The sequence below is a fragment of the Panthera onca genome, chromosome C2 (genome assembly GCF_046562875.1).
Source record: "Panthera onca isolate mPanOnc1 chromosome C2, mPanOnc1 haplotype 2, whole genome shotgun sequence".
Classification (NCBI taxonomy): Eukaryota; Metazoa; Chordata; class Mammalia; order Carnivora; family Felidae; genus Panthera; species Panthera onca.
The window spans coordinates 1,322,300-1,333,847 of NC_138347.1; the positions used below are offsets into that span (position 1 = coordinate 1,322,300).

The 11,548-nt window shown below is 65.2% G+C and overlaps 1 protein-coding gene across 1 annotated transcript in view; it reads right to left on the reverse strand.

Moving 5' to 3' along the window:
* COL18A1 (collagen type XVIII alpha 1 chain) overlaps positions 1-10,998 on the reverse strand; it is a 91,232-nt gene extending 80,234 nt beyond the window's left edge. Inside the window, exons 1-2 of the mRNA XM_078452654.2 lie at positions 10,871-10,998; positions 10,686-10,780 (exon numbers count right to left, since the gene is read on the reverse strand). Of these exons, the coding sequence (XP_078308780.2) occupies positions 10,686-10,780; positions 10,871-10,881 (106 nt within the window). The 5' untranslated portion in view covers positions 10,882-10,998. The remainder of the gene's footprint in view (positions 1-10,685; positions 10,781-10,870) is intronic.
* Positions 10,999-11,548: the final 550 nt, after the last annotated feature.

Genomic DNA, 11,548 nt, shown 5'->3' on the forward strand with positions numbered 1-11,548 from the left:
AGAGAGAACGCACCTCCGTGGCAGATGGCAGACACCCAACCCGCCAGAGGGACGGTGGGAAATCCTCCCAAACCAGCGTTTGGGATCCCAACGGTCATCTGTCCAGCCGCTCATGGAGTTGATGGTGCCGAGCAGGCCCGACCTGGGCGCGGCCCGGGGGGTCCACAGTCTCATAAAGGGCCGGACACCCGGCCCCCCGGGGCCTTGTCCCGTGAAGCCTCACGTCGGCCAGCTCTCGTACGCACATCACACCGACCTTTTCATCGAGGAAAGCGGACGGACAGACCATGGCAGACGGCCCGTGCCCCTGGGCCCCTCCTTCATCTACGTAGCACACTGTGGATTTCCACTACGTGACGGGGTCACCAACACGAACGCCACGCTCGTGCACGCCCTGCCCGGCTCCCGGGAAACCTCCTGGGTGATGGAGGGGGCTCCCGGAGCAGAGCAGCACGGCCGGGGCCGGGGCCGTCTCGCGGTGGGGACGCGGGCAGGGCTGTGACAGAGGCCGCCACACATCCTCCACCTGCTCTCCTGCAGAGACTTCTCCCGGTGCCAGTCAGCACTTCCACAGAGCCCACCTGCGGCGCCCGCGGCCCAGCGTGACAGACAGGACACGGGCGGCTCCTGGGTGAGCCAGGAGTGAAGGCTTTGGGGGCAAGGCGGCAGACGCGACCCCTGAGAGAGGGCACGGAGCATGCGGGGCTGCGCGGACGGGGGCGGCAGGCCCGGTGGGACCCCGACTCCGCACGGACAGGCAGACACACGCAGCAGGGCGCCTGTAGCCACAGGCCCAAGCAGGGAGGGCGGCCCCGTGACCCACAGGGCACGCAGCGGGGGCTCACCGCCACAGGACGGGCACAGCCCCGGCAGGAGGAAGACAGACGTGGGGTCCCGGGTGAATAGGAAAGGAGCTGAGTGCAGCAGGAGGGTCTCCCGAGGACCCCGCCCCCCAATGTCTGTGTCCCGCCTGGGTTCCAGAAGATCGGACTCGGGGAGCGAAGAAATCACAATCTGCTGGGTGCGGGTGGCCCCGCCGAGTTTCGGGGCTACTTGTGAGTGACCCCCGCACACACAGTCCTGAGCGCGACCAACCAGGAGAACAGAAGCTCCCTTTCATTCCAGAGCCCTTTCCGGAAGCACGGCAAGGAGGCAGGGTGTTCCTGCCGGAGTGAAGGAGACGTCACACGAGCCTCCACACCCCCGAAGTGAGAGCGCCCGAAAGGACCCGTAAGCCCTGCGGCGCAAATCAGTGCAACTTACGAGCACAGGACTGCCGCCCGTCAGCCGAGGGGCCTGGGCAACACGGGGAAACTGAGGCGAGACACGGTTTTTCCGGGGCAGCTGCTGTGCATCTCCAGTCCACTGGGTGGGTGTGGGCTGCGGAGTTCAACAAGGGAGGGTCTGCTAACCAGTTAGGACCAAAAACCAATTTAACTAGTCCTTAGGCCGCTGAGCACAGGTCGGAAGCTGGGACCAGACGGCAGGGGACGAATGTGGCCGCCAGTCCCCAGGGACCTCGGACTTGGGGCCTCAGGCTTCCCATTTTATGAAGAAAGGCCGCCCTGGGAGGAACTTCACACCCTCCCCGCAGGCTGGGCCAGGAGGCCCCATCCTCTGGCCAGCGCGGGTTGCCCCCGACCTGAGGCCCCCCACTTCTGAGAGCCAGCGGGTACGGCAGTCCCCAGCCCCTCCCCACAGGATGCAGAGCCAGGCCTGGGGGGGTGCTCTCCCTGCCTGGACGCCCCCCACATTTGCTCACCGTGTGAGCTCCCAGAGAAGGCCACCGGGCCAAAGAACAGGGGAACGTCGCCCAGTACTCGCAAGCAAATGATGGGGTGACACGAGGGTGTGGCCGGCGTGGCCCTTTCCCTCAGCGAAGCAGCCCGGCCAGCCCGCGCCTGCCCCCCACCAGGCCTCTGGGCGCTCTGGGTAACGAGGCAGCAGCGTCTGGATGGTCTGGGGCTCTGGAGCGGCAGGCAGGGGCTACCAGCCTGCTTGGCACACACCTGGACAGCCTTCTTTCAACAGCAGGGCTGGGGCGGGAGGGTCCTCAGGCCCCACGAGACCCGGCCCCCCTGCCCTCTGCCCCGAGTCCAGCCCTGGCTCTGCCCAGGGCACCTGGGAGTTGTGCTGGGGCCTGAGGCAGGAAGGACCGCCACCTTGGGCGTCTCTGTAGGGAGCCCGCGCCCAGGGGGCCCGAGGGGCAGGAAGCGCATTCCGGCCCCCCCTCCCCCCGCACAGGTGGGGGACCAAGGCCTTGAACGTATCAGGGTCTTTTTTACAGATGAGAGGCCTTTGCAATGACCACAATCCCACCCCCTTCAGTGACCCAATGACGGGCTGTGCCGTGTCCTGTAGCTGTTGCGACAAAGCTGTGGTGACAGAACAGCACGTGCATATCTTCTTAACAGTCAGAAGTCAGCACGACCGGGCTCCCTTCCGGAGGCTCCAGCAGAGTCCGCTTCCTGCCTTGTCCAGCCTCCAGAGGCACCCACGCCCCTCGGCTCGTGGCCCCTGGGCCGCCCGCGTGGCCAGTGGTGCCCAGTCCCTCCCCCGCCCCCTCCCTCCGACCGCCGCTCTGCCTCCACGGCCCTGTGTCCCGACTCTGCCCCCCACCACCCTGCCTCCCCTGTCCTCGTCAGGACACTAGGGTTACGCATAGCCCCCGCCCCCCCAGAGCCATGTCCCCCGGTCGAGGGCCTTAACACACCCACACGGTCCTTCCCACTACGCACGGCAGCGTTCACACGTTCTGCGGACGGGACATGGGTGTCTCCGGAGACTGTCACTCGCTGGGCAACGTATGCCGTGGGAAGCAGAAGATAAATGAGTCTTAAATGTGGGGACGTTAGGTGTCCACAATGCCATCTGTCCTCTCACGGGCGGGCGGGGCTGTTCCCTGGCCCGGGGTCGGGGCCGCGGGGAGGGGGGCCCAAGTCTGTTTAAAATGTCAGATTGCCCCATGATGACACGTAAGTCTGTGTTGGGATGGTGCTTTCTTCCATCCGGTTCCAAACCTCCAGCGGCATTCCTAATTATTTTCACAACGCAAGGCTATGAATGTGGAACATCGTGGACTCTGAGTCAGCCCTGGCCCTGGGGGTGGAGGCTCCTTTTAGCCAGAAAACAGGAAGATCCAGGCTGCAGCAAGCTGGGTCCCCCCGAGTACCGTGGGGAGACAAGACTGAAATGCCAGGGCCCAAGACGACCAGAGGTCGCCGCCACCATTGTCTGCTACAGTGGGCGTGTCGTGACCCCACAGCATGACGACGATTAGCCTCGGACCCAGAGAAGGGACCCAAGCCACGGCCAGGACCTTGCAGCAGGGCAGGAGGGCCTGGGGCCCTGGGGGGCACCTGGACTCAGAGGAGTCCCTCCTCCTCCTAGAGGCCAAGAGGCTCGGGGGGCGGAAACGGTTCAGCACCAGGCACAGACTTGCTTGGGGTGGCGAGAAGCTGTTCCGATGAAACAATTATTTATGTTAGAAAAAGCCCCTCCCAGCTCCCAGCTGGCTCCAGGGGGCACCTGCCCGCCTCCAATCCCCCCTAGAGGATTTCCCAGGGGGCCTGCAGGTGTCCGAACCGGGGGGTGGGCCTACAGGGCAGCCCTGGGGCAAAGGCAGCGGTGTGTGTGTGACTTCCGAGGGGACTTCGCCTTCCTGGGGACCCAGGGCAGGGGAGAGGCCCAAAGGTGAGCGCGGTGAGTGCAGGCCGAGATGACAAGACAGGAAGGGGCTGAACGTTCCCCTGCCCGCTCCCCAGACGGCACTCCATCAGGCTTGGTCCAGATTTACAAGCACAGACGGGCCCTGGTCCAGGAAGCTCACTGGCTCACAAGGAACAAGAGACTGTCTCAGCAGGAGGATTTTTTCAAAATACAGCAGCACAGTAACAAGATCCGACAAGCAGAGGCAGGTCAGCGGCCCTGAGCCCTCGGAGGGGACATGCGGGTGGGCGTGGCGGGCACATTGGGAGGGCTGGGGGGGAGTGGGAGACTCTAATAGACTCGATCACTTCAGCAGACACGGCCCACCTTCTAGTAAGAAACGCAAGACCACATCCTGCTCTCGAGGCACACCAGTCCCTCCTTCCGGGCCCCTCCAGACCTCCGGGTGGAAGCCATCCCCACCGCGGTCCCCTGAGCCCAGCGAGGCGTTATCAGACACATCCCGGAAAGCTGACATGCGATGTGCACTCAATGAAGGAATGTCCCACTAACCCCCACAGAGCCCCACTGTCCTCCCCACTGTCCCAGATCAGACCCAGAGGCACAGAGAGGGTGAGTAACCTGTCCAAGGTCACACAGCACTCAGGGTCAGTGCTGCAATGAACACCTGGGGCCTGGGCTCTCAACCATCGCCGTAAACGGGGTCCCACCCACAAAGGCAAAGTGGACAGCCAGGCCTCCCACCCGCCAGCTGCAACAGTCCAGGATTGAGTGACTCTGTAATAGCTTTCTCCAAGGACTAGCTAGCCCCAAGTCCATGCCCACGAAGGCAGAGTAAAGACAGCACCGGCTCACATGAAGCACGTGGCCCTCCCACGTGCACTGGTTACGGCCTTGGACACCTTTGCCCACAGAATCCTCACTACTTTTCCTATCCCTGCTGGACGGACGAGCCCGGTGTGGTCCCCGAGCGGTGCCGTCCAACTAGAAGAACGGGCCATAAAAATTAGGGAAAAAATAACCCCGTGCCTCGAGAAACACCACGTCCCCAGTTAGGGCCGACCTCAAAGCAGGAAATGTGCCACGTGCTCCCATCTGCAGCAGACGGCGCAAGCAGACGGAAGCGACGAGGGGACCGGGCACCACAGAGCACGGACACCAGGGGCAACCAGCCCGCCCACCTCGCTAGCAACTGAAAACTCGCAGACTGGGACACTGACATGACTTCTTCCCGTTTGTCAAATTAGCAAGACTCTCAAAGTGACAGTGCACAGAGCCGGACAGCCGCTCGTCTGGAGGGATGCTCCCCGCCCCCCCCCCCCCGTCCCCAGGGGCCCACGCGCGGCCCCAACAGAGCCCCGCACTCAGCCCTGCACTCAACCCCAGCGCGGGCCAGCTCTCGAGGTGACAACACAGAGCGCTAAACGAAGCTCCTTCCTGCCTCGGGATGGAGGTCCCAGCTGGGGAGGCACTTGGGGGCTAACCTCCGTGTCTTTCTCGGCAGGCAGGGCGCCTTGCATACAGAAGGTGCTCAAAAATGCACATGGGAGGGAGGAAGTCACTCGATGAATGGACAAGAGGCTAGGTGGCTGGGCTCACCCGGACGGACCCAGTAGAGTGACCAGCAAGGCCTTGGCACCCAGTGACTCCCAGCCCTGGACCACCCAGAGGCAAGTAAGCTTTCCGAGGTCCCGCACTGATGCCAACCCTCCACCCTCAGCCCCCAGACCCTCAGCAGGGAAGCGGCCCACTGGGCGGGTTGGGTCTCTGCCACCCAGAGGGCCCGCCAAGGGATCTGGGAACGTTACTCCTCTCCCCACATGCCCTCTGCCTGCCCTTCCCAACAGCACAGGGTGGGGACCACACTCTCCACCAGGCACTGAATCCATGATTCCTTCCAAGGTGAGGTCCCTGGTTGGATAAATGGAAATGTGGAGAAAGGTCTCCCTTTGTCCTGGAGGTCTGGGGCGCCTGGGTCAGGTCCCTGCAGAGGTGCGGCCAGCCTCCCGCTCCCGAGCAGACGAACCCGCGGCTCACGTTCCCAGGACGGCGACACTTGCTTTGCACAGGTAGGCGCCAAGGGGCGAAGCCGCTGTTGAGCCGCGCCCTCCCCGCACCGCCTTCACGCCAGCCCAAGTCACCCTGAAAGAGAAGGACACCTCTCGCCGCACACGGGTCCTGTGGCTCAAACCCAGGCCCTGCCACCAGAGGAGCAACCAAGGTCCCATGCCACATCTCATCCCATCTCCTGGCCTGACGTGCCCCCCCACCCCCAGCCTCTGGCTCTGGCCCGACGTCCAATCCGAGGAAACGCCCTGAGAAGGTCAACCTGACCCCACAGGCAGTGCCGTGCCCCACCCCAAAGCGCCCTGGTCCTCCAGAAACCAGGCGTGGCCTAAAGCCTCATCACCACCTAGCTCAGTGCGGGGAGCCCCTGCCTTGCCCTGGTCACAGGGGATCAATCAGCCCAGAGTGACCCCGCGTGCTGGCACGAAATCCCAAAACGACGTACGCGCCTGCGAACAGGTTCTCCTTTCAGGGGCTCTCGCGAAGCAGCCAGGGAGGCCGTGCTGGGGAGGCAGGCGGAGCGCAGGACCGGCCTGCAACCCCGCGTGTCATCTGACTCAGCACTTCTGTGATCAAAAGCTCCTTCCGACAGCCCCTCTGCCCGGGCCCAGAGCCCCCAGTCCGGATCATCACCCCTCGTCCAGCCACAGCTGAGCCTCTGCGCACCCCCCGCACACGCCGGGCAGTGTGGGGGGCAGGACGCAGAGGGCCCGGTGCAGCGCGAGGACGTGGTGTGCGGCCTAAAGACGGTTTATAACACGACCACGTGCACTCACGGCACTTGGAAAGAGCAGCTCTTCCTGCACAGGTGAGGGGAGGGACCCCAGGCGTGGAGCGGGGTGGGGCACGGGGGCCGAGGGCCTGGCGCGGGGCTGGTCCCAGGCCCTGAACCACCGGGAGGGGAGGCCACGGAGGCTCAGAGCACACTGGAGTCATTCGGAGCCATCGCCGCCAAAGTGAATCATCTCAGAAGCACACCAAACAGGCTTTTGAATTCCCCACTGTTCCCCCCCCCCCCCCCCCACAAGGACAGCATCGAGTTTCTGTGAGTTTTCCGTGTCGGGTCCTGTGACATCCACTGTATCGGCTGAGCCTGGAGCCTGGAGCCTGGTTCCCTGGAGAGGGGTCCCCGTGTCAGGGCACCCGGTCTGGCTCTCCCTCACACAACGGTGACCCAGAGCCTCAGGGAGCCGACAGCAGGGCTAACATGGGTGACCGGAGCTGCCGATGGGCCTGTGCTGCGGGCAGCGGCCGGCCCACGGCAGGCAGAGCGGGGCTGGGGCCGCTTGTCAACCACAGCGGGCAGCTAGGCCGACCCACACCCTCACCTGATCCCTGAGAGCTGGCGGCCCCCCCCCATCCTGGCCCCCACCCCTCGGTGGACCAGCCCTTCCCAGCGGGCCTCAGGCCACAAGAAAGGGGGAGGCTCACTGGACATCGCGCCACGAGATGGGTTTTGCCCCATTCCTCCCCTCACCAGCTGGAAGGCACCAGGGCGGCCTAGGGTCCCCAGTGCGTGTTCGTCACCAGGCCCCGCAGGGTCCCAGCGTGCCCTGACCTCCCCGCGTGGAGAACCTAATGGATCGCCTTCGGGGGGTGGGTGGACAGCACCTTCCCGAAGAGAAGCAGCTAGGCCAGCGCGGCCCCGCGTGGACGCTGAGCACAGGGGCGTCACCGAGACTCCTCCCTTGGGCGACACACGGCTGCAGCTGCCCCTCCCAGCCTGGCTGCCCTCTGTGGCCCTGGGGCTGTCCTGGGGGCAGCGTCAGCGCTCACCCCAGACACGGAGGGGCGGGACACCCCACCCAGGGCCCCTCCAGCTCCCCCAGTGGCCCAGAGAACCAAGCCTTTTCAACACTTCGGGAGGAACTAGAGCACTAGTGTGTGCACGCACGCGTGTGCACACGCACGTGTGCGAGTGTGGGGTGTGTGTGCCTGCGTACATGCATGTGCGCGTGAGTGTATGTGTGCGCATGTGTTTGTGATACATGCACAAGCGTCCGTGTGTGTATGCACACGTGTGCACACGCATTTGTGCATGCATGCATGCACCCTGACGTGTAAGCACCTTCTCTAAGGTGAAGCGAGGGGGGCAGGGCTCTCGGGCGCCCTCCCTCCGGGTGGGGTCAGTGTCACTCCTTCTAGGTTTTCTTGCACAGGACTTTCCCCTCTCCTCCTTCTTTTAAAGGAAAACAGGAGTACCCTGAAAAACGAGTTCTGCGGAAATTCAAAACTATCTTATGAAGTCCCGCACCTGAACCCTGAAGACTCCCCGGCAGATGAGAGGACCAGGCCCTAAATACAGGCTGCTCTGGGCCGAGCATTTCCCACCTGCTTGGGCCCAATGGTTACCGTGTGAGGTACTGTGCCCTCAGGATGATGGACGCTCAAAGACCCTGGGGCCCACAGGGTGTCGGCCGTGTCTTCTTCAAACCCAGGCCCCTTGTAGGGCCACCGAGGGACCGTGAGCTTTGTGTGCGAGCCCAAGTGGTGGGACCCATGGGCTGAGGGCAGGGCGACGTCTGACATAGCCAGATGCCAAGGCCAGAGACAACAGGCATGGATGGAGACCAGGGTCCTGGAGACCCTGCGAACGCCTGCCACACTCGGTCCTTGTCCACAGCCCCGACTCGTGACTCACAAACACTTCCGAACGTCCACAGCCATCCGGCCCATGTGAGTCCACAACACCCCCCCCCCGCCCCCTTCCCCCACCAGGAGAGCAGGCCTGCTGGCAGCACTGAGCTCCGGGGTCACAGATGGCTCGGCCCACAGTGCCACCAGGTTTGTAGTTACGGGGGGATGCACAAACCATTTAACAGCATCAGAATCACGACCAACCCTTAGACAAAACAGCCGGAGGCTCTCCTCTGGGAGGGAGGGGTCAGGTGCAGCAGAGACATGGAAAAATGCATCATTTTTGGTCAGAAAAAAATGTGCGAATCAGCAAACCGGGCCTCAACCTTTAATTCCCAAGGATGATTTTAAAGGGTTTCTAGAAGAAATCGAGCCTCTGCTAAATTAGGATTTCACACACATTAGCTCTTCTCCAGTAACACCCAGAGGGGGCGATTATTATCCCATTTCAAGGGGACTTAGTCCCAGCCGGGAGGAACCCGCGTTCCCGCTGAGCCGGCTTCCTGCTTTAACCTCCAGAGTGAGAAAAGGCTGAGCTCCATCAGCGGTCTTCCTTCCTCCCCAGAGGATCTGAGACTGTGGCGACCTCACTGCAGCCACAGTAGCGGGCAGAAGGCTAAGCAGGTTCCCCACCGTCACTACCCTCAGAACCCCCAAGTCCACCTTACACCCCACCCTGAGAGCTCAAGATCGCAGCTCCCCAAAGCTTACTGACATAACATTATATTGTTTCTACTCTACAGCCAACAGCCAGCAGCCTGGATTTCCTTCCCTTGATTACAAAGTTTCATCGACTGGGGGCTGGGAACTCCAGGGTCAGATTATAGAAGAGGCGCCAGGCTTACAAATTCCAGCACTTGCGGCCCTGGTCTGGTCCCTGTGCGCACACGGTGCAGCCCAGGGGACGGCCCCTGAAGCCAGGAGGGTGGTTGGTAAGAACCGGGGACAGGAAGGGGTGTGGAGACAAACTTGTCCCCTAAAAGGATAGGGAGTTAAGCCAGAGTTAACCCAGCTGGGGAACAAACAGGTGCTCCCTGCAGAGCTAGTCATGAGCGGTTACTTTTTAAAAAAGGTCTCTGCTGCTGTGTAACCTGGTGACTCCACCAACTGGAAACAATGAAACAAACTATTATCTTCCTCTCTCTCCAGGCCCGACCCTCCTTCCTGGCCAGCTGCGGCCAGCAGGTGTGTTGCTGCCCCGTGATCGCAGTCAACATTCTCCCACTTTCCTTCTGACCTGGAGAAGAGGGCGGCACGCGCGGCATTCCACTTCCACCTGTGACAAAACGCCGGGCTCTCTCGGGGTGGGGGGCTCCCCCCTTCCTCCCGCGCCACCTCCTCCCGGCCTTTGTTGGGCCAGTTGGGAAGACGACCTGGCCGACCGCGTGGCAGGGGCCGGGGTCCCGGAGCTGGCGGCACAGGCGGTCTGAGGGCGGCTGGAACAGCGTCCCCGCGCACGGGCTGCGGCCCACGCGGGAAAAGCCGCGGGTGCCGGCCAAACCCCGGGCTTCTGAGCATTGTTCCCGGCCGCGGCCGGCGCTGGCGCCCGGCCGCATCAAAGGGGACCGCGCGCAACCCGACACCCTGGCGGGCGCGGGGACAGAGGCCTGGCGGCCCCGGCGGCGCACAAAGGCTGGCCCTGGGAAATCCGGGCAAGTTTCGCCTCAACAGGTTGGAAACCGACGACGGCGGCGCTCGGCTCTGCAGCGCCTGCCCCAGAGACCTGCCGGAGCCCGCGCGGTCACTCCCAGGCCCGGGGGCGCGACCCACTGCGGCCGTGCTGGCGCCGGGAGGGACGAGCCTGGTGACGGTGACACAGGCCCGGCGGGCCGGCGGCTGCTGACCTGCGTCTCCGGAGCCCGTGCGCGTGGACCGGCCGCCACCGCGACCACGGCCCGGGCCCCTCGTTGGCCCTCGGCCGGCAGCGCGGTCCGCCAAGCGCGCCAACCTCCCGGCGGAGTCGCCAAGTTTGATCGGGATGCCAGGGACTCGGGGACCGGACGGTCCGCACTGCCCTCGGCCCAGCCCGGTCTCGGCCCCGCGGCGCGCCGCCCAGGAATGAATGGCCGACGCAGGACACTCGGGACACACGGCCTCGGCCTGACCCCGTCCCCCTCCGCTCGCCCCCCGCCCGCCACCTGCGCGCGTGGGAGGAGCCGGGCGGCCTCCCGGGAACCAAGCCGAGATGCGCTGGGAGTGAGGCCGCCGCCGCCTGGACCGGCCGGAGACTCGCACGAAGCGCGGCTGGCGGGGGACCGGTCCGGGGAACCAACCTTCGCGTCCCCCCTCCCCCCGCTGCCCCCGGGTCTTACCTGGGTCCGCGGAGGCCGCGCGGACCCCGAGCAGCAGGACCAGGGGTGCGAGCACATCCAGGAGGCTCCGCGGCCGCGGCCGCAGCCAGGGCCACCTGCGGGCGACAGGCCACAGGTCACAGGTTAGGGCGCCGCGCGCGTCCACCGCCCGCCCGCGCGCCCCGCTGCCCCTGCGCGCCCCGCACCTCGGCGCCATGCTCGGCCGGCCGGACCGTCAGCGCCGCGGATGCTGCGGGCTCCGCAGCGGTGCGCCCTCGGCCAGCCGCGCTCCGGCCGCAGGGGACGGACAGGGGCGGGGCGGGGCGGGGCGGTGGGCCGGGGGCGCCGGGACCGGCAGCGGCGGGGCGGGGCGCGGGGGACCGGCTAGGACGAGGCGGGGACCTAGTGGGGCGGAGCCATGGGCGGCTGGGGGCGGCGTGACGGGCAGGGGAGGAGCGGGGACCCGGCGGGGCGGGGCCGGGGGCGCGGGGACCTGCAGGGGAGGAGCCGGGACCCGGCGGGGTGCGGGGTCGCGGGGCGCCGGGTCGGACCCGGGTGCTGGGCTGGCGGCGGTTAGGCGGGGACAAACACGGCGTGCAGTGGGATGCGGGCCCGGAACCGAGTGACCCGCCGCTGCCCCGAGTCCTGGCTGCTTCTCCCCGGTCCCCAGTGCTCGAGGCCCGCCCGCGCCCCCGTTCCGAAGGAAGCCGCCTCCCGCCGCTGCCCGCGGCTGCACGTGGGGTCCCGGCTCCAAACGAGGCAAGGTCACGAGACACGCAGCGTGTCAACAGGCGTTTATGCGGGGAGGCGGGCGATTTGAACAAAGACGTTTATTGCCACGGAACGCGAATGGAGGCGGAGGAAGCTGAACTCCTGTCCGGGCC